At 55.9% G+C, this 26,408-nt stretch overlaps 2 protein-coding genes across 27 annotated transcripts in view; one reads left to right on the top strand and one right to left on the bottom strand.

Annotated features, from left to right (window-relative positions):
• The window catches only part of C19H19orf33 (chromosome 19 C19orf33 homolog), a 231,429-nt gene that overhangs the window by 76,460 nt on the left and 128,561 nt on the right, over positions 1-26,408 (bottom strand). The window lies entirely within an intron of this gene.
• On the top strand, positions 4,961-24,199 carry DPF1 (double PHD fingers 1). Of its 26 annotated transcripts, none has more exons than XR_013410594.1 (12): positions 4,961-5,097; positions 12,317-12,477; positions 12,561-12,668; positions 16,237-16,364; positions 16,631-16,720; positions 17,401-17,479; positions 17,687-17,818; positions 18,857-18,907; positions 19,001-19,401; positions 20,105-21,566; positions 22,830-22,911; positions 23,055-23,510. XR_013410594.1 is itself a non-coding variant. In XM_028838916.2 (12 exons), exons 2-12 carry the CDS (start codon positions 12,453-12,455, stop codon positions 23,123-23,125), a joined length of 999 nt encoding a protein of 332 aa, XP_028694749.1. In that variant the 5' UTR covers positions 4,961-5,097; positions 12,322-12,452; the 3' UTR covers positions 23,126-24,199. The 26 variants fall into 26 exon arrangements, 22 of the variants coding, with proteins under 22 accessions (XP_028694749.1, XP_014979316.3, XP_014979315.3 ...); XR_013410593.1 differs by having other exon boundaries at positions 19,001-19,441; positions 20,144-21,566; XR_013410595.1 differs by having other exon boundaries at positions 19,001-19,396; positions 20,094-21,566; positions 23,055-23,506.

The following is a 26,408-nucleotide window of genomic DNA, read 5'->3' as shown; positions in this document are numbered from 1 at the left end:
AGCAGTCGTATCTCCTTCAGAGGCAAAAGCTGGACCCAGCGGGCATGGGGCAGAGAGTTTTCTGTGATTCCAGGTCCACCGGAACCTTGGATTAGAGGCGTGTATGTGTGTATTTGTGTGTGAGAGAGAGAAGGAGAGGGAAGAGACCCTGGTGACCAGGTCCTGAGCAGGGTCTGAGGCTCAGGTTTGGGGGCCCAGTGTCTCCACCGGCAGCCCCAAGACCTGCAGGATGTCTCCCGGATCTGAGGCTTCCGAAGCAGCCTCTGCTGGACAAAGACTGGGGCCACAGCGCCCTCTGGTGGGCAAACCCTTGGGTTCCAGGATTAGGAGAAGCGACCACAGGTCGAGACTTTTAGGGTTTGTTCCCCAAAACTTAAGTGATGGGAACATCAGGCATTAAGGCCCCGAGGGGTCAGAGCAGGAACCCTACCCTGTGTTCGTGTAGATCAGGGGGTCAGGACTCAAAAGGATTCACATGCAGGCCGGGTGTTCTCTCCTCCAGGAAGGCTTCCCTGACTGTCACTCTAGGCCAGGAGACAGCCGCCTCTGGGCTCCCACAGTGCCCTGTGCCTCCCCCGCCCCAGCCCCGAGCCCTCCGCCTGTGCCCCCAATCCCTGGCCGGATCCCTTTGCCTGTGCCCCCCAGACCCTGCCTGGACCCCTCTGCCTGTGTCCCTCTTGTCCCAGCCCCGACGCCTCTGCCTGTGCTCCCCATCCCACCTGGACCCCTCTGGGCATCACTGTCTGGTGATGAGTCTGTTACTCTTCTGGACTCCAAGCTTAAGGCAAAGTCTGGACCATCTCAACCACTGCTGTGTCCCCAGCACGTCCACACAGGGATGGAGACCATCGTTCTCTAGAAATGAGTGGATGTGCCATTTATTTATTTATTTTGAGATGGAGTCTCGCTCTGTTGCCCAGACTAGAGTGCAGTGGTGCCATCTCAGCTCACTGCAGCCTCCACTTCCCTAGTTCAAGTGATTCTCCTGCCTCAGCCTCCCGAATAGCTGGGACTACAGGTGCCCACCACCATGCCTGGCTAATTTTTGTATTTTTAGTAGAGTCGGGGTTATACCATATTGGCCAGGCTGGTCTCGAACCCCTGACTTCAGGTGATCCACTCTCCTTGGCCTCCCAAAGTGTTGGGATTATAGCGTGAGGCACCACGCCCAGCCAAGTGTGCCTTTTAATCTATCCCTTCTCTCTGCCTTGAAGCCTTAGGTCCAGACCCTCTGGTGGGCAGTTTTCCTTAATAAAGGCCCCAAATCTGCCCCTCACTTCAGGTTTTCTAAGTGTCTATATGAGGTAGGGCACAGCCTGGATCCCACCTGACTCTCTTCATGCTGGGTGCATGCTTTTGGACATTGGGGAGAGGCATGGAGCATGACTAATTGATACATTTATTTTATTTTATTATTTTATTTTGAGACGGAGTTTTTTGCTCTTTTGCCCAGGCTGGAGTGAAGTGGTGCGATCTCGGTTTGCTGCAACCTCCGCTCCCTGGGTTCAAGTGATTCTCTTGCCTCAGCCTCTCGAGTGGCTGGGATTACAGGCACGAGCCACCATGCCTGGCTTATTTTTGTATTTTTAGTAGAGATGGGGTTCAACGTGTTGGCCAGCTGGTCCCGAACTCTTGATTTCAGGTGATCCACCCGCCTTGGCCTCCCAAAGTGCTAGGATTACAAACGTGAGCCACTGCACCCGGCCAATACATTTATTTATTCATAATTTTGGCTGGGTGTTGTGGCTTGTGCCTGAGGCCAGGAGCTGCTATTTTAACTAGGGTTGTCTCTGAGGAGGTGGCATTTAACCAGAGACCTGAATGAAGTGCGGGATGGAGCGAGGGAAGTGTCTGTGGGAGGAGCACGCTAGGCAGAGGTGCAAAGGTCCTGTGGCTGGAGTGGGATTGGAATGTTCCGGGAACAGGGAGGAGGCTGATGGGGCTGGAGTGAAGTTAGCCAAGGGAAGGAAGGAGGGGAAAGAGGCCAGAAATGTGATGAAGGTTGAGGAGGGATGGAGGAGGGCATAGTGAGGGCTTTGCATTTTATTCAAATTATGAAAGAAGCTGTTGGAGGTTTGAGCCAGAAAGTGGTTGGATGCAGATATATGCTTAATTAATTATTATTATTATTATTAGTTGAGATGGAATCTCACTCTTTTGCCCAGGCTGGAGTGCAGCGGTGCGATCTTGGCTCACTGCAACCTCTGTCTCCTGGGTCCAAGAGATTCTCCTGCCTCAGCCTTCCGAGTAACTGGGGTTACAGGCATGTGCCACCACCACTGGCTAATTTTTGTATTTTTAGTAGTGATGGGGTTTCTCCATGTTGTCCAGACTGGTCTCAAACTCCTGACCTCAAGTGATCCACCCACCTTGGCCTCCCAAACTGTTGGGATTACAGGCGTGAGCCACTGTGCTCAGCCCAGAGATATGCTTCAGATAACCCGCTCTGGCTGTGTGGGGAGAGCAAACTTGGGGGGCAGGAGCCCAGTGATGAAAATGCTACCATAATCCAGGCAGCAGACGATGATGGACAGGACTGGGGTGCAGGCCATGAAGGGCAGAGAGTGGGTGGAATCTGGATATGTTTTGAAAATAGAGACAACAGGATTTGCTGATGGGCTTGGGGTGTGTGTGTGAAAAAGAAGAAGAGGAGAGTCCAGGATGATTGATTGCACTTAGAACAAAATCCATTTTCTTTATAATGACCTACAAGGTCCTACATGAGCCGAGTCCTTGCTGTCTCCCCAGGCGGTCTCCCCCTGCTCACTCTGCTCCAGTCACACTCAATTGCTTCCTGATCTTTGAACATGCCACACTTGTTCCCAGCCCAGGGCGTTTGCACTTGTTGATCCTGTCCTAGACGTGCTTCTTAGTGCATGCTGGCAACCTCTAGATCTTAGCTCAAATGTCCTCTCCTCGGAGAAGCCACTTCTTCACTCCTTCAAATCAATCTGTTTTCTTTTTTTAAAGTTTTCTTGGCCGGGCGCGGTGGCTCAAGCCTGTAATCCCAGCACTTTGGGAGGCCGAGACGGGTGGATCACGAGGTCAGGAGATCGAGACCATCCTGGCTAACACGGTGAAACCCCGTCTCTACTAAAAAATACAAAAAACTAGCCGGGCGAGGTGGCGGACGCCTGTAGTCCCAGCTACTCGGGAGGCTGAGGCAGGAGAATGGCCTGAACCCGGGAGGCGGAGCTTGCAGTGAGCTGAGATCCGGCCACTGCACTCCAGCCTGGGCGGCAGAGCGAGACTCCGTCTCAAAAAAAAAAAAAAATAAAAAAAAAAAATAAAGTTTTCTTTTCTCTTTGATTTTTTTTGAGACAGAAGACAGAGTCTTGCTCTGTCGCCCAGGCTGGAGTGGCGCAATCTCCACTCACTGCAAGCTCCGCCTCCCAGGTTCACACCATTCTCCTGCCTCAGCTTCCTGTGTAGCTGGGACTACAGGTGCCCGCCACCGCGCCCGGCTAATTTTTGTATTTTTAGTAGAGAGGGAGTTTCACCGTGTTAGCCAGGATCGTCTCGATCTCCTGACCTCGTGATCCACCCATCTTGGCCTCCCAAAGTGCTGGGATTACACGCGTGAGCCACCGCGCCCGTCCCTAAAGTTATTTTTCATTTGTTTATTTTTTTCTTTCCAGAATCTGTGTTCTGCTGAATCTATTTTATTTTCTTTCTCTTTCTCTCTCTCTCTCTCTTTCTTTCTTTCAAGACAGAGACTGTCTCTGTTGTCCAGGCTAGAGTGCAGTGGTGTGATCATAGCTCACTGCTGCCTCCAACTTTCAGGCTCAAGTGATCTTCGTGCCTCATCCTCCTGAGTAGCTGAGACTGCAGACATGCATCCCCACACCCAGATAATTTTTAAACTTTTTGTAGAGATGGGGTCTCACTATGTTGCCCAGGCTGGTCTCGTGCTCTGGGGCTCAAGCAATCCTCCTGCCTCAGCTTCCCAAAGTGCTGGGATTATAAGTGTGTGCCCAGACTCTTCTCTTTTTCTTTTCTTTTCTTTTTTTTTTCTCTCTCTCTCTTTTCTTTTTATTATTTATTTATTTATTTTTTGAAACAGGGTCTCACTCTGTCACCCAGGCTGGAATGCAGTGGCACAATCTCGGCTTACTGCAACCTCTGCCTCCCAGGTTCAAGTGATCCTCCCACCTCAGCTTCCTGAATAGCTGGGATTACAGTCATGCGCCACCACACCCCGCTAATTTTTTGTATTTTGGGTAGAGATGGGGTTTCGCCATCTTGCCCATATTGGTCTTGAACTCCTGAGCTCAGATGACGCACCTGCCTCGGCCTCCCAAAGTGATGGGATTACAGGCATGAGGCACCACGACTGGCCCCATTTTCTTTTCTTTATAGCACCGTTCACTGTCTGAAATGATTTTATCTATTTATTTTCTTATTATCTGTCTTTCTCCACTAGAATGTCAGCTCCTTGAGAGTGGCAACTTTGTTTTGGTCATTGCTGTATCCCCAGTGCCTAGAAGAGTTCCTGGAACACAGCAGGCACTCAGTAAATGAACAAAGGCACTGATGAACCCCTGTGCTTGTTCACAGGCTGTCCGACATAGAAGAGACACCCAAATAGGCCCAGACAATAATACACGACAGACTTTAGGGTCATCCGCATACCCTGGGGACACCTAGAAGCTAGGGACCACCTGATTCCGCGCCCGCGGTGCCTGGAGGGTGGAGATCCCGAGCTGGAGACCGAGCACTCCCAGGAAGGGAGGAAAGATGCTCTGGGGGGAGCCCCGCCCCTCCCTGTATCCCCAGCAGCCAATGGGAGCGCGGTCCTCCTGACGCCCCCTGGGACGTGTAGTCCGGGCAGGGGCGCCCTCGGGCGCCGCCGCGCGCCCCTAGACTCCACGTCCCGTCGTGCGCCGGGGGGCGCGGGGATTGGCTGAGCCCCGCCCCCGGCCCGCCCCGCTCCGCTCGCGCCGCAGCCCCAAGAATGAATGAAATCGTAGCGCGCTGGGCGGCAGAGCGGGCGGCGCAGGCCGGGCTGGGCCCGCGCGCGGCGGCAGCGGCGCCCCGGGCCGGAGGCGGCCCAGCCGAGCGGGCCATGGCTACCGCCATTCAGAACCCGCTCAAGTCGTGAGTGTCCCCGCCGTCCCCGCCCCCTGTCCAGACCCCCCCCCACCAGGAGCCCTTCCCCCGCTCGCCCTAGGGCTGAGGAGGGGAACCCAGCGCGCGGACCGTAGTTGAATGGGGGCCCCCAGCGCGAACCCTTGCCCCGGGGACCCCCACCCCCTGTCGCCCCCTGGGGTTGGGGGCGGGAGCCCCTCCAGGGTCGCGGGGGCGCCTCTTCTTTGTCGCTGTCAGTGAAGGAATGTGGCGCGGGCTGGGGGTGGCGGAGGCCGTTTCCCCACCCAGAGTGGGGGTAGGGGCTTCCCTCTCCTCCATCTCTTCCTCAGGGTCTCCGGAGGTGCCGGGCCTGCCCCAGCCGGGGCTGGAAGCTCGAACACCTAAGTCCGGACCTCGGTCTCCAGGGTTTCCATTACCCGCTCTCCCCTCATCAAAGCGCCTTTCTCTCTTTCCCCTTCTTTCTCTGGGGACCCCGGCCCTCGCGGCCGCAGGGTGGGAGCTGAGACGTCGGGGGTCCCGAGTTCCATCCCCTCTGCCTCCCCTTTTTCCTCCCGGAATCTCTGGGAACTAGAAACCCCGAACCCACGGTCAGCCTGGACCGCAGCATCCTTCCCTCTCCCCGCCCATACACATCAAACGGGAGCATCTCTGATCCCCTTGGGGACCGGCTGCCCAGGAGGCGGTGCCGGGAGCGCCCTCGGTCTTCGGGGATTCCCTCCCTTTCTCCCTGGCCGCGGCCCTCCGAGCGTTCGCCTCTTCCCGGGCCTGGTGACTGGGAACTCGGACGTCTGGGTCCCAGCCTGGCCCCTCCTGACCCTCCCCTCTCCTTGCCATCCCTCGCGCTCTCCACCCCTCCCCTTCCCCCTCTCCATCTCGCTCTTGCTTCCTCTTCGGGATCCCGGACTCCCGGGTCCCAGCCCTCCCCCACCCCCTGTTCCCAGGCGGTGACAGCGGGCTCCGAGTGACAGGCGCTCGGCCGCTCCCGCCCTCCCTCCCCGCAGGCGAGCGCGGCGCTCCCCTCCCCCTCCTCCCGGGCCTGGTGGAGGAGGCGGAGGGCGAGCGCCCGCGGCGTCGCACAAAGGGGCCGGGGCGACCTCCCCCACCCTTCCCCCAACCCCGTGCACTGGCTGCCTTGACCTTGAACATCGAGGGCTGGGGGCGGGGGTGAAGGGGGGTGAGAGGGAGAGAGTGAGAGAGGGAGCGGCCCCCCACCCCACCCACGAGAAGGGATGCGCCTGCTGGCTGGACCAGAGGCCGCCAGTTGCTTCTGGTTTCTGGCGGGAATGGGGGTGGGAGGTGGAGGGTGGGAGTTGGGAGAGGAAGCGGGGCAGAGATTTAGAGGCACGCGCCTACACGTGTGGCTCCGCCGTGAGCAGGGTGCCGGGAGCCGGTGTGTGGGGCTTGGGTCCGTGTGAGGTGGTGCATGGTGGTGACACCCCTCTGCTGCCCTCTCACCTTAAGTGGTACACACAGACAGCTGTCTGTCCTGTGAGGGATATCCGCAAAATGGCTGGGAACGGGGCACCTGTGCAAGTTGGTGGATCTACAGGCGATGGGGCCCCTCACCTTGACCCTGGCCCAGACCCCAGGAGGAGGTGTGCTGGAGCCCTGAGCAGGGGCCCAGCCAGAGTAAGCCTGGACTGGGAGGGCCCTGCCCCTCTGTGCCCTCCCCTTCCAAAAGGTCTCTGCAGGGGTGAGGGTGGGGACTCCCTGGCTCCTGAAGGAATGCGAGTCAAATCCCATGGGGAGAAGGAGCTGGAGGGTGCCGCCCTCGGAAGTTCCGACTGAGTTCCGAAACCAGCTTGAGCCACGAATGTTCCCCCGCCGTGAGCCTCAGTTTTACCATCTGTGTATGGGGGCTTCTAACAGCCCTTACCACCTGATGGGGCTGTCCTGGGGCTTAAATAAGGCCATCTTTGTAAAGCACTTAGCACAGAGACCGACACTGATCAAATGTAGTGATTATTATTAGTGGTATCAATATTGATTTATGAAATTGATTTCTACTGTGGGCCAGCTCCCCAACAGGGCACTGGGGCATGGGGCAGGAGGATTGTTTGGGCCAGGGAGAGGACTGGGAGTTCAAGTGTGTAGAAGTGTGTGGGAGTGGTGTGTGCAGGTGGTTAGGGCGGAAGGAAAGAAAGGAGAGCCCGCTCCAAGTGTCAGCCTGGGTCTGCGGGTAGAGGCCCTGCTGGTGGGCCAGACACAGAGGCTCATGCCTGTAATCCCAGCACTTTGGGAGGCCAGGGTGGGCAGATCACTTGAGCTTAGAAGTTTGAGACTAGCCTGGCCAACATAGGGACACCCTGTTTTTACAAAAATACAAAAATTAGCCGGGTGTGGTGGTGCACACCTGTAGTCCCAGCTACTTGGGGGTTTGAGGTGGGAGGATCGCTTGAGCCTGGGAGGTGGAGGCTGCAGTGAGCTGTGTTCATGCACTCCAGCCTGGGTCATTGAGTGAGACCCTGTCCAAAAAAAAAGAGAGAGAGAAAAAGAAAGAGGAAAGAAAGAAGGAGAAAGAAAGAAAGAAAGGAAGAAAGAAAGAAAGAGAGAAGGAAAAAGAGAAAGAAAGAAAGGAAGAAAAGAAAAGACAAATAGAAATTCTGCTTGTAGAGGAGGACTGTTAGAAAGGTCTACACTCAGAGTGTCTACACTCGGGCTTCTCTTAATCAAATTGACATGAGAGTTTGGGGTGGGGCAGGGGTGAGTGCCTGAGGCTAGAGGTGTGGGAATCAAGTGTAAGAGGGTGTGCTAGGGGACCTGTGAGCGAATGGGAGGTGAGAGAGGAAGGTGGGGTCACAGCTCACCGTGGGCAAGGCGTGGGGTGGCCACTATAGGCCCCTGGAGGCCAGAGTGATCGTAGGGGTGCCACTTTCCCCCACTTAATCCCTTTGTCACACTCCAGGCCATATGTGAATCAGAGACCCACTTCCTCCTGTTTCAGGAGAGGGGCGGGCCAAGGCCTTACCTGGCTTAGATGGGCAAGTTGGTGGAAAGGGTCTAAGACTAGAGGGGTGTGTGTGTGTGTGTGTGTGTGTGTGTGTGTGTGTGTGTGTGTGTAGAAGTGACCGTGAGTGTAGGAGGCCTTGACTGGATGTTTCTCATGGGGGGATTTCAAGTGACAAAAATGGTGAAGGCTAGCGGGCCACTATTGTCGGCTGGGGCGCCCCCTGGTGGATGAGGGCGTTTGTGGGCGTGTTAATTACAGCAGCCGCCCAAACCTGAATGCTGGCTCTACAGGGGTCGGGGCGGAAGAGAGGAAGGGGAAAGGGGAAGGAGGGGTGAGACGGGAAGAGGGACGGGGTGGTGGTGTTGTGGAGAGACTGGGTCAGTGTGTGACTCAGTGGGTCCGCTCACTCCCTGGGGATCTCTTCCGGTGGAGTCAGTGTGTGTGACAGTGGAAGAGAGAAGGAGGTCAGGGCCACTTGGGGAGGGGCGTCAGGGTGTCTGCCTCCTTCCTTCAGTCTCACTTTCAAAGAGCCGCCAGGGGATGCAGGTATGTGAGGTCACCTTCCTGTGCCTCAGATTCCTCACCTGGAAAATGCAGATAATAATAGCAACACGGGGTGAACTATGCCCAGCACATGATGGGTGCATTTACTCATTCAACAAATATCTACTGAGCATCTATTTTTTTTTTTTTTTTGGAGATAGGGTCTTGCTCAGTTGTCCAGGCTGGAGTGTAGTGGTGTGATCATAGCTCATTACAGCTTTGATCTCCTGGGCTCAACCAATCCTCCTGACTCAGCCTCCTGAGTAGCTGGGACCATAGGCATGTGCCACCATGCCCAGCTATTTATTTTCTTTTTGGTAGAGACCAGGTCTCGCTATGTTGCCCAGGCTGGTCTCCTGAGCTCAAGTGGTCCTCTCATCTCAGCCTCCCAAATTGCTGGGATTACAGGCATGAGTCACCTCGCCCTGCTTACTTATTTTTTTTGTTTGTTTGTTTGCTTTTAGAGACAGAGTCTTGCTCTGCCATCCAGACTGGAGTGCAGTGGTGAGACCACAGCTCACTGCAGCCTCAGCCTCCCAGGTTCAAGCTATCCTCCCACTTTAGCCTCGCAAGTAGCTGGTACTACACTGATGCGCCATCATGCCCAGCTAATTTAAATTTTTTTTTTTTTGTAGAGACAGGAGTCTGGATATGTTGCCCAGGTTGGTCTCAAACTCCTGGGCTCAAGTAGTCCTCTCATCTAGGCCTCCCAAAGTACTGGGATCGCAGACTGGAACCATTGCACCTGGCCAGCATTATTCTTTCTTTCTTATTTGTTATTTATTTATTTATTTATTTTTGAGATGGAGTCTTGCTCTTGTTGCCCAGGCTGGAGTGCAAAGGCATGATCTTGGCTCACTGCAACCTCCGCCTCCTGGGTTCAAGTGATTTTCCTGCCTCAGCTTCCCAAGTGGCTGGGATTATAGGCATGTGCCACTACGCCTGGCTAATTTTGTATTTTTAGTAGAGATGGGGTTTCTCCTTGTTGGTCAGGCAGGTCTCAAACTCCCAACCTAAGGTGATCTGCCCGCCTCAGCCTCTCAAAGTGCTGGGATTACAAGCGTGAGCCACTGTTCCTGGCCCGCATTATTCTTTCTGATAGCATTTAGGTATTACCATTGACATCTTAGTAAAGTACGTATCAGCTCCTTTGTGGAATAAATGGATTTCTTGAGCAAATACTACCTGCCAGGTACCTTTTTTTGTTTTTTTGTTTAAGGCAGTTTCTTGCTCTGTCGCCCAGGCGCGATGTCAACTCACTGCAACCTCCGCCTCCTGGGCTCAAGTGATTCTCCTGCCTCAGCCTCCCAAATAGCTGGGAGTACAGGCATGCACCACCACATCCGGCTAATTTTTGTATTTTTAGTAGAGACTGTTGGCCAGGCTGGTCTCCTACTCCTGACCTCAGGTGATCCACCTGCCTGGGCCTCCCAAAGTGCCGGGATTACAGGTGTGAGCCACTGCACCTGGCCTGCCAGTTACCTTTTAAAATGCTTTGCCTATACTTCCTCATTTAATCCTCACAACACTCCAGTGAGGCATCATCCTCTTTTTACAGATGAGGAAACTGAGGCCCAGAAAGGTTAAGTCATTTGCCAAGGTCACATGGCCACCAAGTGACAGAGCTAAGATTTAAACCCTGGAGGTGAGACTACTGTTTCTAACCTGCACTGCTGCTGTCAGGCCTGCAGAAGGCGTTGAGCAGGGCGGGGTGACCGTGAGCGTGGCTGCTGGGAGAGACAGCCCCGGATGGGGACTCTGGAGCCAGGAGAGACTCGGGTGGGGGGGATGGGAGGTGTCTGCTGGAAGCATGTTGGTGAGAAGTCTGTGTGGGCACCTGGGAGGTGTCTCTGCGTCTCTTAGTATTGCAGTGTGTGTGCATGTGGCTGTGAGTCCGTGCGAAGGTGTGTGAGTAGGAGTGTGTGGGCGGCTGTGAGTCTCCGCGTGAATGTGTGTGTAAACTGCCATGCGTGGGCGTGTGCGAGTCCAGGTGTGCATGTGGTTGTGTGCACGCGAGAGCAGGCTATGTGGACGAGTGAGGGCGGGTGAGTGACGGTGCGTGCCCCGGGCCCCTCCTCCGCGCCGTCCCCGTCCCCGCGGGGTCCCGGGGGCCCCCTGGCCTGGGACTACCACTCCCGGCATGGCCCGGGCGGGCCCGCCCCGTCGCCGCTATTGGCCGTGGCCCTCGTGCTCCCGCCCCCCGGGAATGAATGGATGGGCGGCCTCAGCGCCCGCCCGACCGCTGGGAGGACCGACCCGGCGGGGACCTGCTGGGGGCAGGACCCGGGGAGCAAGATGGCCACTGTCATCCCTGGCCCCCTGAGGTGGTGCGGGCTGGCAGGAGGCGGGGAGGGAGCGCGGGCGGGTCTACGCGGGCCTGGGTGTGTGTGGCGGCCGGGGGTGGGGCCGAGGGGGTGTCTGGGGGGCTGTCACCGAGTGCGGGGCTGCGTGGGGGTGCGAGAGTGTGTGACTGTGGGTCTCTGACAAGAATGATGTCGGATGCGCCGCTCCCTGGAGGGGTGGAGGGCGTGGGGGACCTCCAGATTCTTTTTGGGGAAGGGGGACATCGTCCCCTCCCTGCGACCCTCGGGTCTGGGAGAGGGTGAAATGACCCGGGGGTGCGGGAGCCTTGGCAAACTGGAGTGAAGTCCACACTACCTTTGTCTTGGGATGTGGAGTGTGTGTATGTACCACTTATTTGTGTTCTGGTTTTTTAAAGAATTTTTGGGGGATAGGTGTGTGGACGTGTGTCCGTTTCTTTTTATTCTGCACTAGATATCTTTGGATATTTGGGTCTCCCAGTGTGTGTCTGTGTCCTTTGGAACTATCTGTCATTTGTCTTGTGTTCTGTGTTTTTGGGTATGTAGGACTGTGTGTATTTGTGTGTAAATTTTTGTGTGACTGTGGGTGGATTTGGCTGTTTCTGTGTTTTATATGTGTGTGTGTCTGTGTGGATGTATTATATTTTAGATACTGGTTCCACATTGCACATCTTTGTAAATGTGTGTACCTGTGTGAATCTATGTGATTTCTTTGTGTTGTGTGTCTGGATATTGTGTGTGTGGTTTGTGTTGTGTCTTTGGATACGTGGGTAAGTGCACAGGGGGGTAAGTGGTTTCTGTAGTTCCTGTCCTTTGACATGTGTGTGTCTGTATGTCTTTGGCTGCATGAGGTGTGTATGTGTGTGTGGTGTTATGTTTCCATGTTGTGTGTCTTTGTGTGAGTGATGTGTTTCTGGTGTGTGTCTGTGGATATGTGATGTGTCTTTGTGCATGGTTATTTGTGTGATTCGTCTCCACACTATGGAACTTGGGATATTTGTCTTTTTCAGTAGATATTTATGTGTGCACGTGTGTGAGGTTTGTCTGTTTCTCCTTTGTGAGTACTGGGATTTGTCTCTCTTTGTGTGTGTGAATCCCGTGTGACTGTGTGTGATTTGTGTTGTGTGTCTGCATGTGTTCATGTAGGGATACATCCCGGTGTGTTTTTGTTTGTTTCTGTATGGTGTTTCTACTCATGAGCTGGAGGCGTGTTTGAGTCCCAGTTTGGGGGCCCCTGGGCCCTGTACCCTTCCCCCAGCCTGGGTCCCGGAGTGGGAGGAGGAGAGAGGTGAAGCTGGAGGGGTCTGCCCACCCCTCCCGAGCCTGGGCGGGCCGGCAGCCGGGGGAGGGGTGCTGGGCGACCCAGTGCGCCTGCCCTTGCTGACAGCCGCCCGCCCGTTCGCTGCCCCTCTAGCCTAGGCGAGGACTTCTACCGCGAGGCCATCGAGCACTGCCGCAGCTACAACGCGCGCCTGTGTGCGGAGCGCAGCCTGCGACTGCCCTTCCTCGACTCGCAGACCGGCGTGGCCCAGAACAACTGCTACATCTGGATGGAGAAGACCCACCGCGGGCCGGGTACCGCTGGGAGGGCTGGCGCGAGGCGGGGCGGGGCCGGGCCACCCCACCTCGGCCGCCCTCTCACCTTCCGTTCTCGCCAGGTTTGGCCCCGGGACAGATTTACACGTACCCCGCCCGCTGTTGGAGGAAGAAACGGAGACTCAACATCCTGGAGGACCCCAGACTCAGGCCCTGCGAGTACAAGATCGGTGGGTGCAGCCGCTGGGGCCTCCAATGGTGTCCCACGGCCTGCTGTGTGTCCAAGCCCGTCGGTCACCTTTATCCGCCTTCTAGCAAGTGTCTGCCTGGCTGGCTGTGTGTCTGCCCATGTGCATCTCGGGTGTTTCCCAGAGATTCCACAGTTTCTCTGAGTCACTGAGTGGCGACTGCATCTCCTCCTACATGGGCCCAGGTGCCCAGTTGTTGTTATGTATTTATTTATTTATTTTTGAGACAGAGTTTCACCCAGGCTGGAGTGCAATGGCGCGATCTCGCAACCTCCACCTAGTGGGGAGTTGAACCTTGAACCCGCAACCTCTGCCTAGCGGGTTCAAGCGATTCTCCTGCCTCAGCCTTCTGAGTAGCTGGGATTACAGGCATGCGCCGCCACGCCCAGCTAATTTTGTATTTTTAGTAGAAATGGGGTTTCACCGTGTTGGTCAGGCTGGTTTGGAACTTCTGACCTTAGGTGATCTGGCCACCTCGGCCTCCCGAAGTGCTGGCATTACAGGCGTGAGCCACTGTACCCGGCCTGTTGTTTTTAAAATAGAGGCAGGGTGTTATTATGTTGCCTAGGCTGGTCTCGAACTCCTGAGCTCAAAGGATCCTCCCTTCTCAGCCCTCCAAAGTGTGGCGATTACAGGCGTGAGCCACTACACCCCGCCAAGGGGTCCAGTGGTATTGGAGGGCATAGTGATACCTGTTAGGTGTGTGTGGGTATATGGAGTTTCTGTCTGCATCCCTTCCCCTGGGAGTTGGGATGGATCAGTATCTGCCTGTATTTTTTTTTTTTTTTTTTGGAGATGGAGTCCGGCTCTGTTGCCCAGGCTGGAAGTACAGTGGCACGATCTCAACTCACTGCAACCTCCGCCTAGTGGGTTCAAGTGATTCTCCTGTCTCAACCTCCCACCTAGCGCACATCGACACGCCCGGCTAATTTTTGTGTATTTTTAGTAGAGACGGGGTTTCACCGTGTTGGCCAGGCTGGTCTCGAACTCCTGACCTCAGGTGATCCACCCGACTCGGCCTCCCAGAGTGCTGGGATTATAGGCTTGAGCCACCGTGCCCGGCCATCTGCCTGTATTTTCTTCTGTGGGTGCCTGAGGGTGTCCGCCTCTGTATCTCCCCAAGGGCGTCTGGATGTCTCAGTGTCTGGTTGGAGCTCTTTCCTCTCTTAGGTGTATCTTCCCGGGTGTCTCCAAGTGTCTTAGAAGGCTTGTGTCTTGTGTATGTCTGGTTTGTCAGGGCGTCCAGCTCCTTCCCAGTGTGTCTGGGTGTGTTACGCGGTGCGGCCGTCTCTTTCTGTGGGTGTGTAGGTGCCTCGGAGTGTCTGGGAGAATCTCTTCCTGATGGTGTCTGGTGTATCAGGTGTATTTCTGCACGTGTGTGTCAGTCCATCAGAGGATCTGGACTTAACCTTGAATGTGTTTAGGAGTATCAGGGTCATTGGGGTCAGTTTCTCTTCCTGAGTCCGAAGGTCTGTGTGTACCCAGGAGTGTGGCAGTGACCACCTGGCTGTGTCTCTGTCTGTCTGTGTCTCCTATGTGTGTGTGTGTGTATCTAGCTGAGCAATTCTCCCTGGGTATGTTGGTATCTCCCCACTATGTGTCTAGGCATCTCATCTGGCTGTCTTCCCCAGGGGGGCCTAGGTATCTGGAGGGCTAATTCTTTCTTCTTTCTTTCTTTCTTTCTTTCTTTCTTTCTTTCTTTCTTTCTTTCTTTCTTTCTTTCTTTCTTTCTTTCTTTCTTTCTTTTTCTTTCTTTCTTTCTCTTTCTTTCTTTCTTTCTTTCTTTCTTTCTTTCTTTCTTTCTTTCTTTCTTTCTTTTTCTTTCTTTCTTTTTCTCTCCCTCTCTCTTTCTCTCCCTCCCTCCCTCTCTCTTCTCTTTCTTTCTTTCTTTCTTTTCTTTTTTCTTTCTTTCCCTTCCTTCCTTCCTTCCTTCCTTCCTTCCTTCCTTCCTTCCTTCCTTCCTTCCTTCCTTCCTTCCTTCCTTCCTTCCTTCCTTCCTTCTTCCCTCCCTCCCTCCCTCCCTTCCTTTTCTTTCTTTCTTTTCCTTGTTTCTTTCTCTTTCTTTTCTTCCATCCAGTTTGGAGTGCAGTGGCACGATCTCAGCTCACTGCAACCTCTGTCTCCCGAGTTCAGGTGATTCTCTTTCTCAGCCTCCTGAGTAGCTGGGATTACAGGCGTGAGCAATTACATCCAGTCAATTTTTGTATTTTGTTTTTAAGTAGAGATGAGGTTTTACCATGTTGGCCAGGCTGGTCTCGAACTCCTGACCTGAAGTGATCCACCCACCTCGGCCTCCTAAAGTGCTGGGATTACAGGTGTGAGGCACCGCACCTGACCAGCTGATTGTCTCTGCGCATCTCTGAGAGTACCCATGGGTCCGGCTATGTCTCCTTCATGTGTCTGGCTGTCTCCAAGGATCTGGCTATACCTCTCTGAGTCTCTAGGCTGTATCTGAGAGTGTGGCTTGGCCAGGCATGGTGGCTTGTGCCTGTAATTCCAGCACTTTGGGAGGCTGAGGCAGAGGATCACTTGAACTCAGGAGTTTGAGACCAGCCTGACTAACATGGTGAAACCCCGTCTCTACCAAAAATACAAAAATTAGCCGGTGTGGTGGCGGGCCAACCACTCTGCCTGTAGTCCTAGTTACCCAGGAGGCTGATGGGAGGATCACTTGAGCCTGGGAGTCGCAGTGAGCTGAGATTGTGCCACTGCACTCCAACCTGGGTGACGGAGCGAGACCCTGTCTCAAAAAAAAAAAAAAAAAAAGAAAGAAAGAAAAAGAAAAAGGAGAGCTTGGTTGGGCCTCTTCCTTTCTGCGTGTGTCTCAGAAAATCTGTCTGGATGTCCCCTATGGGTGTCCATGTGTCTCCTCTGTGAGTGTGTGTATCTGTCCGTATTTGTCTGGGTGTGTTTAAAAGTCGCTGTGTCGGCCGGGTGCGGTGGCTCAAGCCTGTAATCCCAGCACTTTGGGAGGCCAAGACGGGCGGATCACGAGGTCAGGAGATCGAGACAATCCTGGCTAACACGGTGAAACCCCGTCTCTACTAAAAAAAAATACAAAAAACTAGCCGGGCGAGGTGGTGGGCGCCTGTAGTCCCAGCTACTCGGGAGGGAGGCTGAGGCAGGAGAATGGCATAAACCCGGGAGGCGGAGCTTGCAGTGAGCTGAGATCCGGCCACTGCACTCCAGCCTGGGCAACAGAGCGAGACTCCGTCTCAAAAAAAAAAAAAAAAAAAGAGTCGCTGTGTCTTCCCTGAGTAGGTCTGGGTGTGCCTGATGGCCTGTGTCTTTTTCTGAGGCTTTCCGGTATATCCAAAGTTCTGACTGTGTCTCCTGCCGTGCGTCCCAGGGCATCTGAGGGTGTGGCTGGGTCTCCCCGGGGTCTGGGCCTCCCTTCTAGGGCGTGTAGTTAAATCCTCGCCTCGGCTGCTGGCCGAGTGTGGGAAAGCTTCTTCCCTCCCGCAAAGAGCATGGTCCCCCCACCTGCATAGTTTGAGGAGTCCTCTAGGGTCAACTTCCCCATCTGACCCTGCCATGGCCCTGTCCCCAGACTGTGAAGCACCCCTGAAGAAGGAGGGTGGCCTCCCTGAAGGGCCCGTCCTCGAGGCTCTGCTGTGTGCAGAGACGGGGGAGAAGAAGATTGAGCTGAAGGAGGAGGAGACCATTATGGACTGTCAGGTAGGCCCACCCCTGGGGGACCCCCCGACATGGCTTCCTCTCACCCCTGCCGGCCGCCAGCCCGGGCCCTCATGTTCCTGCTCTGAAACCCCCCGGTTTCCTCCAGCCCTCGGGCATCCCAGTCTCCATCCTCCCAGACTTCATCTCTGTTTGGAAGAACTCCTGACTTACGCTCTCATCCCCAATCTCCACCTCTGCCCAGAGCCCCTCAAAAGCAGGTCAGTGGCTCCTACTTTCTTGATCCGTCTCCTTTCTCTATTGCCCAGAAACAGCAGTTGCTGGAGTTTCCGCATGATCTCGAGGTGGAAGACTTGGAGGATGACATTCCCAGGAGGAAGAACAGGGCCAAAGGAAAGGTATCACCCCAAGGTTCTCCTCTCCCCTGCTCCCCTTAATGACAGGTCTCATTCGTGGAGCAGGCGCAGTGGTCGGCCCCTGCCACAGTCTGACCTCATTGAATCCCAGAACAGCCTGCAGGGGTGGGGGATTTAATACCCATTTTACAGATGAGGAAACTGAGGCTCATCTGTATTAAGCCATTTGCAAAGCAGAGATTATGCAGTGGGTTAGAGCTACCTTCATCCCCGTGCCGCAGAGGAAGAAGCTAAAACTTGGAGAGGTTTGAAGCCCCACAGCTAGGACATTTGCAGAGCTGCAATTTGAATTTGCAAAAGACTCTGTTTTCTCACTTTCTTTTTTCCTTTTTTTTTTCGAGACAGAGTCTTGCTCTGTCGCCAGGCTGGAGTGCAGTGGTGTGATCTCAGCTCACTGCAACCTCCGCCTCCTGGGTTCAAGCTATTCTTCTGCCTCAGCCTCCTGAGTAGCTGGGACTACAGGCATGCGCCACCACACCCAGCTAATTTTTGTATTTTTAGTAGAGATGGGGTTTCACCATGTTGGCCAAGGTGGTCTCGAGCTCTTGACCTCATGATCCGCCTGCCTTGGCCTTCCAAAGTGCTGGGATTACAGGCGTGAGCCGCCGCGCCCGGCCTGTTTTCTTACTTTCTTGGCCTCTCACTCCTGACTCTCCCTACAGGCATATGGCATCGGGGGTCTTCGGAAACGCCAGGACACCGCTTCCCTGGAGGACCGAGACAAGCCGTATGTCTGTGATAGTGAGTCCTTCTGAAGAGGGGGAAAGGCAGAGAGAGGGGGGCCCAGAGAATCCCCACCTTGTGGCCCTCTGCCTCCTGTACCAGACCCGGGTTGGGGGGATGCTCAGGTCTCTGGCCGAGGGGGGGAGGTGTGATCCTGGAGGCCAGGGTGGAGGCAGCATGGGCCTGGAGGGGCTGACAGGCCCTCCTGGCTCGCTCGCTCCCCAGTCTGTGGGAAACGGTATAAGAACCGGCCGGGGCTCAGCTACCACTACACCCACACCCACCTGGCTGAGGAGGAGGGGGAGGAGAACGCCGAACGCCACGCCCTGCCCTTCCACCGGAAAAACAACCATAAACGTGAGCTGGCAGGCCAGGTGGGGGTGGTAAGGGGCCCTGGGAGTGGGGAAGAGGAGCCCAGCTGGGGGTGGGGGTGGGGGGGCATTAGACATTTCTGGAAAATCTCCAGCTCAGCCGTTCCCTCCCCCCACCGACCATGGGGATGCTGGCTCTGGGGTTGCCATGGCAACCAACCATCGCTCCTTCGCTCCCGGCCGGGCGTAATATTTCTGGGTCTGATTTATTGTTTCAATTAGAGCTTGGGGAGGGGGGGTGTGATAGATGGCTCCCCTCCCGCCCTGCCTTCCCTTTCTCCTTTCTCGGCTAAGCTTTGGTCAAGGGGCAGGGTCTGTGACCTGGGAGCCCTTGGCGTCCGCCCGTGCCAATCCCATGCCAGTTCTGACAGCTGAGGGATGGGGGCGGGGAGGAGGGTTTGGGAGAGGCAGCATCTCTCAGAGGCAGAGGCTGAGTGTCCTCACCCCAGGCCACTACACACCTGGGCACCTCGGCGTTCAGAATTTTTCTTCTGAGTGTCTGTTTCTGTACCAGATCTTGGCTCGGGGTACTCTCTGAATTTGTTAGATACAAATTACTGAGGGTGCACTTGGAAATGGGTGGCTGGGAGACATGTATGTGAGAAGGGAAGCAGGGAGCCCTTCTTCACGCTGTCTTTACCAAGTTTTGACCCAATAAAGAGGACGGGTCAGTTGTCTCAAGGAGTTGGGAATCCTGACTGGGTGCAGTGGCTCACACTTATAATCCCACCATTTTGGGAGGCTGGGGCGGGAGGATCGCTGGAGGCCAGGAGTTGGAGTCCAGCCTGGACAACATACCAAGATGCTGCTTTTATTTTTAATTGAAAAAAAATAAATAAATAAAAAGAAGAGTTGGGAGTCCCGATGAGAACTGTTTTCGCCTCTCCCCACGGCTTAGGGTAGCTACTCACTCTTCCCATCTCCCCACACCTGGACTAAGAGGTCCATCCCTGGGGCTGAGGCTGGGGGCAGGGTGGAGCCTTGCCTGTGGTGAGAGTCCCTCTCTCTGTCCCCCTCACCCCAGAGTTTTACAAAGAATTGGCCTGGGTCCCTGAGGCACAAAGGAAACACACAGGTATGGACGCCTCCTTCTGCTCCTAACGTCTGCAGCCACCTTTGCGGGGTGCCCTTGCCTGCCCCGTGCCAATGCCTGTCCGCTGTCTTGCAGCCAAGAAGGCGCCCGACGGCACTGTCATCCCCAACGGCTACTGTGACTTCTGCCTGGGGGGCTCCAAGAAGACGGGGTGTCCCGAGGACCTCATCTCCTGTGCAGACTGTGGGCGATCAGGTGACGCTCCCCACCTGAGGTTTCTGGGGGCCGGGTGCAGAGGACATTCAGGAGTGCAGACCTGGAGGGAGGGAGGCAAGGTGGTGAGGACTGAGGGGACCCCGAGCGTGTAGGGGATACTGGGGATAACCAGAGCTAGCGAGGCTGATGCAACTGCTGAGGATGGTGGGAATTGGATCGGATCAGTGAGGCTTCAGGGATAACGGGATGTGGCTCTCATGGCACTGTGGGTAGCGGCCTGTGCTTAGCATGGCATCAAGAGTAGTGAGAGGCCGGGTGCAGTGGCTCACGTCTGTAATCCCAGCACTTTGGGAGGCAGAGGTGGGAGGATCACTTGAGGCCAGGAATTTGAGACCAGCCTGAGCAACATAGCAAGACCCCCATCTCTACAAAAAATTTAAAAATTAGCCAGGTGTGTTGTTGCGCACCTGTAATCCCAGCAACTCAGGAGGCTGAGGCTGGAGGCTCCCTTGAGCCCAGGAGTTTGAGACCAGTCTGGGCAACATAGTGAGATCCCATCTATTAAAAACAAAATTAGCTGGGCATGGTGTCGCACCCCATTAGTCCCAGCTACCCAGGAGGCTGAGGTGGGAGGCTGCTTGAGCCCAGGAGGTTTTTTTTTTGAGATGGAGTCTCCCTCTGTCACCCAGGCTGGTGTGCATTGGCACGATCTTGGCTCACTGTAACCTCCGCCTCCTGGGTTCAACTGATTCTTGCGCCTCAGCCTCCTGAGTAGCTGGGATTACAGGCACACGCCACCATGCCAGGCTAATTTTTGTATTTTTAGTAGAGACAGGGTTTCACCATGTTGGCCAGGCTGGTCTCAAACTCCTGACCTCAGGTGATCTGCCTGCCTTGGCCTCCCAAAGTGCTGGGATTAAAGGCATGAGCCACTGCACCCGGCCCCTTGAGCCCAGGAGTTTTTGACCAGTCTGGGCGACATAATGAGAGCCCATCTATTAAAAAAAAATAGGCCGGGTGCAGTGGCTCACATCTGTAATCCCAGCACTTTGGGAGGCTGAGGTGGGTGGATTACAAGGTCAAGAGATCAAGACCATCCTGGCCAACATAGTGAAACCCCGTCTCTACTAAAAATATAAAAATTATCTGGGTGTGGTGGCGCGTGCCTGTAATCCCAGCTACTCTGGAGGCTCAGGCAGGAGAATCGCTTGAACCCAGGACTCCGAGGTTTCAGCGAGCTGAGATCGCACTACCGCACTCCAGCCTGGGTGTCAGAGCAAGACTCCGTCTCAAAAAAAAAAAGCTGGGTATGGTTTCGCACCCCATTAGTCCCAGCTACTCGGGAGGCTGAGGTGGGAGGATTGCTGGAGCCCGGGAGGTCAAGGCTGCAGAGTGGGCTCTGATGGCACCACTGTGCTCCAGCCTGGGCAACAGAGTGAGACCCTGTTTCAAAAACCAAAACAAGACAAAAGGAGTAGCAAGAGATGGGGGTCAAGGTGTGGCGGGTAGTGGGCTGTGTGGTGTGAGTGACGGATGCCACCACCTGGGCACTGGTAGCAGGACGAGCTTGCCGTAGAATTGTGGCTTACAGAACGTGGTTTCCTGTGGTGGACTTGGGGGCAATATAGACTGTGGTTGCCACAGCACAGTAGGCCATGCATTGTGGTTGTCATGGCATCATGGGTAGTGAAATGTGGTTGTCATGGCAACTCGGTATCATGGAATGTAGTTGTGATGGCACCGGGGCCATGGTTGCAGGGGGCGGGCACCACGGGTCGTGGCTACAGGTCGCAGCTGCAGGTGTCTCTGCACCGGGGCCGTGGAATGACGGACAGCCTGGCGCTCCACGGTATTGTCAGTAACAGTTTGGTTGCTGGGGCATCATGTGGAATGGGCTTTAGTTGCACGAAACCAAGGTGTGGGGACCCCGTTGTGGAAGGCGGTTGCCATGGCATTGTGGCTGGGAGAGTGTGGTCGCCACGCTGCCGCGGTTCACAGGACCCTGGCCGTTCTGCTGCGGGTAATGGAATGTGGCTGTCTCAGCACGGTGGTTAACAGAAGGTGGTTGCCACGGTGTTGTGGGTGGTAGAAAGTGGTTGCCACAGCACTGTGGGTAATGGAATGCGGTTGCCATGGCGTTCTGGGGAGCAGAGTGTGGTTGCCATGGTGGTTGTGGTAGGAGACTGTGGTGGCCGGGGGACGGCTGCTGGCCACGTGGTTGCTGGGCAGGTGTGGGGTCAGGCTGTGGACCCCAGCAGCTCATCCCGGCCTCATCAGCCGGGGGCAGGGGCTGAGCGATGGTTCCCCTGGTGGTCAGTGCCCACCAGGGGCACGCTGACCTCCTAACTGCACCCCTGCCCCTTGGCGCCCAGGACACCCCTCGTGTTTACAATTCACGGTGAACATGACGGCAGCTGTGCGGACCTACCGCTGGCAGTGCATTGAGTGCAAATCCTGCAGCCTGTGCGGAACCTCCGAGAACGACGTGAGTGCCGCCCGCCCCCCGCGTGCCCTGCTGCCCGCCCCGCTTGGCACGTCCACCTCCGCTCCTCGAGCTTAAAGCCTGTGTCTGAGCCCTCCCTGGTGAACGCGAGTCCCTTGTGTTACCGTCATGCTGGTGTCCACAAATTGAACCCGGCACTTTCTCCTCTTCGTCTCTCTGGCTCCTCCCAACCACCCTCTGAAGCAGGGAAGAAACCGAGCTCGGAGAGGGAAAGAGACCTGGCCAGGGCCAGCCAGCTAGGGAAATGGAAGAGCTGAGATGTAAAGCCATGACCACTGCTGGCAGAGCTGGTGTCAGATCATCTTAGGATTGTTTAAAGCCTTCCACAGGCCGGGCGCGGTGACTCACGCCTGTAATCCCAGCACTCTGGGAGAGGCTGAGGTGGGTGGATCACCTGAGGTCAGGAGTTCCAGACCAGCCTGGCCAACATGGTGAAACCCCGTTTCTACAAAAGTACAAAAGTTAGCTGGGTGCCTGTAGTCCCAGCTACTTGGGAGGCTGAGGCAGGAGAATCTCTTGAACCTAGGAGGTGGAGATTGCAGTGAACCGAGATGGCGCCACTGCGTACTCCAGCCTGCGTGACAGAGCGAGATTCCGTCTCAAAAAAAAAAAAAAAAAAAAAAAGCCATGACCGTTGCTGGCAGAGCTGGTATCAGATCATCTTGGTGTCATATAAGGCCTTCCACAGGCCGGGAGTGGTGGCCCACCTGTGTAATCCCAGCACTTTGGGAGGCTGAGGAGTTTTGAGCCCAGCAGTTCTAGACCAGCCTGGGCAACATAGTGAGACCCCCATCTCTACAAAAAACTTAAAAAAAAAAAAAAAAAAAAAAAAAGCCAGGCGTGGTGGCCCACACCTATAGTCCCAGCTCAGGTGGCTGAGGCAGGAGAATCACTTGAGCCCAGGAGTGTGAGGCTGCAGTGAGCTGTGACTGCACCACTGCACTTCCAGCCTGGGCAACAGGGTAGGACCCTGTCTCTAAAAATATAAAATAATAATAATAATAAACCTTCCGCAGAGCCTTGTGAAACCCCCACTATAAATCGCAAAGGGACCGTCCCGAGGGATATGTGCTTGGCTAAGCAGTGTTGTGTATACATTTCCTGCTGCAAAGACCTTCTCAGAGACTTTCTTGGCAGGCCTCACCTCCCCCCAGCCCCCTTGACCTAGCCCCTGCCCCAGCCCCCCACCCCCGTTTCTGGTGCCCGTGCCCCCAGGGTGCCAGCTGGGCGGGTCTCACCCCCCAGGACCAGCTGCTGTTTTGTGACGACTGCGATCGGGGTTACCACATGTACTGCCTCAGCCCCCCCATGGCGGAGCCCCCGGAAGGTGAGAGGAGAGGCAGGCACCACGTGGGCGGGGGGTGGGAACGCCCATCTCCCGGTTGTGGAGAACTGTGTCCTCTGGGTGGGAAGCGGCTGGGGCAGCCCTCCCGGACCTGGGCCTGACTCCAGCTTCGGCCGCCCCCGCAGGGAGCTGGAGCTGTCACCTCTGTCTTCGGCACCTGAAGGAAAAGGCTTCTGCTTACATCACCCTCACCTAGGCCGGCTCGGCGCCGGGACTCTGGGGTGGTGCTCGCCTACCTGCCTCTCTGAGCTCCTCACTTCTCCCCCACCCTGAATGCCCCGCAGCGGGAGCGGGAGAGGCGGAAGCCGAGAGGGGGCTGGGCCACCCCCTCCCCTCTGTGCAAGCGGAATGTGTGCCCTGTGGGTGGGTGGCCCGGCCGGGGCCTCTCCCTCCCTCCCTCCCTCCCTCTCTGTCCCTTGGCAAATGGACACCAGGGGCTTCTCCCCTCAAAGCCATACCCCGCCTCTGGGCGGGCATGGGGGGTGGTGGGTGCCAGCCAGGGGCATGGACAGAGCCTTTTTCTAAAGAAAAAGACAAAAAGTTAAAAAAAAAAAAAAAAAAGAAAAAAAAGGAAAAGAAGTTAATATATACAAAGAGTCCTCCAAGGCCTGGCTGGGTGGAGGGGCGCTGCTGAGAGCGTCCACTGGGCACCCGCCTCTGCCGGCCCCCTGCCGGGCGCCCGAACCCCAATTTCTGGAGCTGCAGCCGTCCCGCGCCCCACCCAAGGTGGGCACCTTCCCCTCCTGTGCCCAGGGCGGTGGGCGTGGTGTCCACCTGCCCCTCCCGGTGCCCACGGTGGATACTGCATGATGTGAACCTTGGTTTTGAACTCTGTTCCTGCCCCTCCCCGACCGCCCTGGCCTGTGCCCGCCCCGTGCCTGCCGTGGCTGGTGGGTGGCGGTGGTGGGGCCGGGTGGGCCCCCGCCCAGCGCCTGCTGGAATGAGAAGCACAGACTCCGCCACGGACTCCTTTTCCCTCCCTCCTCCGCCCTCCTCCCGCCCCGCCAGGCCTGGCGGCCCCCGCCCCCCTCACTGGCCATTTTGGGGGGAGTGAGGGGGCGTGGTTGTTTCTTGTGGTTGTGTGTGTTTGTTGTTCGGGTTTTTAAAAAGGGAAACTGAGACTGCAGGTGGGGGAGGTGGTGGGTTTTGGGGGGATGTCCCCCAATCCAGGAGTGCCCCCCCCACTTGTCACCAAGTCTCCTCTATTGCCTGCCTCTGCTGTGAATTAACTTGTTCTGTGTATTAAACTGGGCCTGACCCCTCTGCCCACGACTGCCTCGTTCTCCCGTCTGGTTTGGGGCATCACCAAGAAGGAGGGCCAGGGGTGGGGGGGGCCTTGTAGGGGGTGAGGCGACCAGCCAGCCCCTACCTCCATCCACCTCTTTCTCCTCCCGCCTGCACCCTGCCTCTCCCCAGCTTTGTCCCAGCTCCGCCTTGCTTTGCCAGAAAGGAGGAGAAGGGGGATGGGGTGGAGGGGCTCCCGCCCAGCCAGCTGTGGTTGCCCTGGCAACGGGCTGCTGCAGCTGCAGCGGGTGCAGCCAAGAGGGAGGCAGGAGCCGGGCCGGGGGAAGGGAAGGGCTGGGAAGAGGACGGTGGGGTGGCCCCTCCTGAGACTGGGGTGGGGAATGGGGGTGTCAGGAGGTGTCATCCCAGGCCCAGACATCTCCAGGGAGCTCCCTGTCCTGGATGTGGGGCAAATCAGCAGTGGGGATGGGGTGGAAAGAGAGGTACTAAGGGAGGGCAGGAGGGTATCTAGACACTGGCACTGGGAGAGAGACTGAGATGTGGGCGACACGTGGGGGGCGGGAGTGAGGAGTGAGGGAACTAGGACACAGATCAGGAGAGAGAAAGAGATGAGGACAGTCACACAGTTATTGAGAGAATCAGAAAAAAGAGCAGGAGGGTGCAGAAGGGAGAGACAGGAGGAAGGACTGGGAGAGAGGAAGGGAGCAGGGGTGAGAAGGAGGTTTAGTGGGAGAGGGAATAACAGTAATAAAGAATGGCTGACATGCTGGGAGAGGCGGGAGGAGGAGGAGGATGGTGATTGGGGAAGAGCAGCAGCAGATTTAGGGAAAGGTCCTCCAGGAGGGGAGACAGAGAAGGAGCCACATTGCGGGTGGAGAGAGAGACTTGGGATCAGGGACAGGCAAAGTCCCAGGACAACAGGCAGAGAGGGGGAGAGACGCGGGTAGCAGGGGAGAGAAGGAAAAGACAGAATTTAGGGGAACAGCAGAACAATCTGTATAGAGAGTCGGAGGTATGAGGGACCCAGAAAGATTGGGGAGGAGAGACAGGGAGGTCCGAGACGGGCAGAGGAAGCTGGAAACTGGGACACGAAGGGAAGGGCCAGGCCTCAAAGCACAGTTCGGGCGCGACCAGGGGCTGGCGTGCGTGCGAGTTGTGGGGTGCTGGAAGCAGCTGGCGTGGCTCCGGCGCCAGGAGAGGATGTGAGAACAGCCTGTTCCCAGGCTTCCCGCCCCCTTCGCCTGGTGGCGGGGGGAGGGCAGTGCGGGTTGAGGACGGGGCGTCGAGGAGGAGGGCGGAGACTGGGAGAGTGTCTGGAGAACTCCAGAATTTTTAGGAGACGTGGGAATGGCTGGTCCTGCTCCTCCGGATGCCAGCCCCACGCCTTTTGGAAAAAGACATTTTTTGGAGGGGGCAGGGTCTGAGTCAGAGAAGCACTGGGTTTTAGCTCAGGGATGTGAAACTCCATGACAGGTACATGGGTAAGGGGGGCAGAGAGACCCCACCTGGCCAGCCCCATCAGGAGTCTAGGCTTCCCTCAAGGCGCTGCACTTCGGGATTTTCAGGAGGAATTTCCTGATTCCGAAATCAGTTTGATCCGGATTCCCAAAATGCAAATGTTCATCAGGCCAGATGCAGATCTGCCGCGATGAGGGGCTGCTTCCTACCCCCAAAGCATTCACTTGGGAACCTGCAGTGGGGGTCTCCTCCCACCTCTACAGACCGAAGAGGGACAGTGTCCCAAATGCAGCCATGTGGCGGGGACCAAAGGAGGCAGGGGCCCCTTGTGAGTCTTGCAGCAAAGGAAAGATCAACCAAGCTGGAAACCTGGCCTTCTTCATGTGCAATCTCCATTAAAAAAAAAAAAAAGTTAAGCCAGGCACAGGCACAGCAGCTCACACCTGTAATCCAGCACTTTGGGAGGGTGGGGTGGGCAGATCACTTGAGGTCAGGAGTTCGAGACCAGCCTGGCCAACATGGTGAGATCTCGTCTCTACAAACATACAAAAATTAGCCGGGTGCCTGTGATCCTGGCTACTTGGGAGGCTAAGGCAAGAGAATCACTTGAACCTAGGATGCGGAGGTTGCAGTGAACTGAGATTGCACCACTGCACTCCAGCATGGGTGACAGAAAGAGTCTCTGTCTCAAAAAATTTAAAAAAAAAAAATTTTTTTTGGAGGCAGGATCTTGCTATGTTGTCCAGGCTGGTTTTGAATTCCTGGGCTCAAGCAAT

This window comes from Macaca mulatta, chromosome 19, assembly GCF_049350105.2.
Source record: "Macaca mulatta isolate MMU2019108-1 chromosome 19, T2T-MMU8v2.0, whole genome shotgun sequence".
NCBI classification, from domain to species: Eukaryota; Metazoa; Chordata; class Mammalia; order Primates; family Cercopithecidae; genus Macaca; species Macaca mulatta.
Note: the sequence above shows the minus strand (reverse complement) of the source record. Positions and strands in the feature narration are given on the sequence as shown.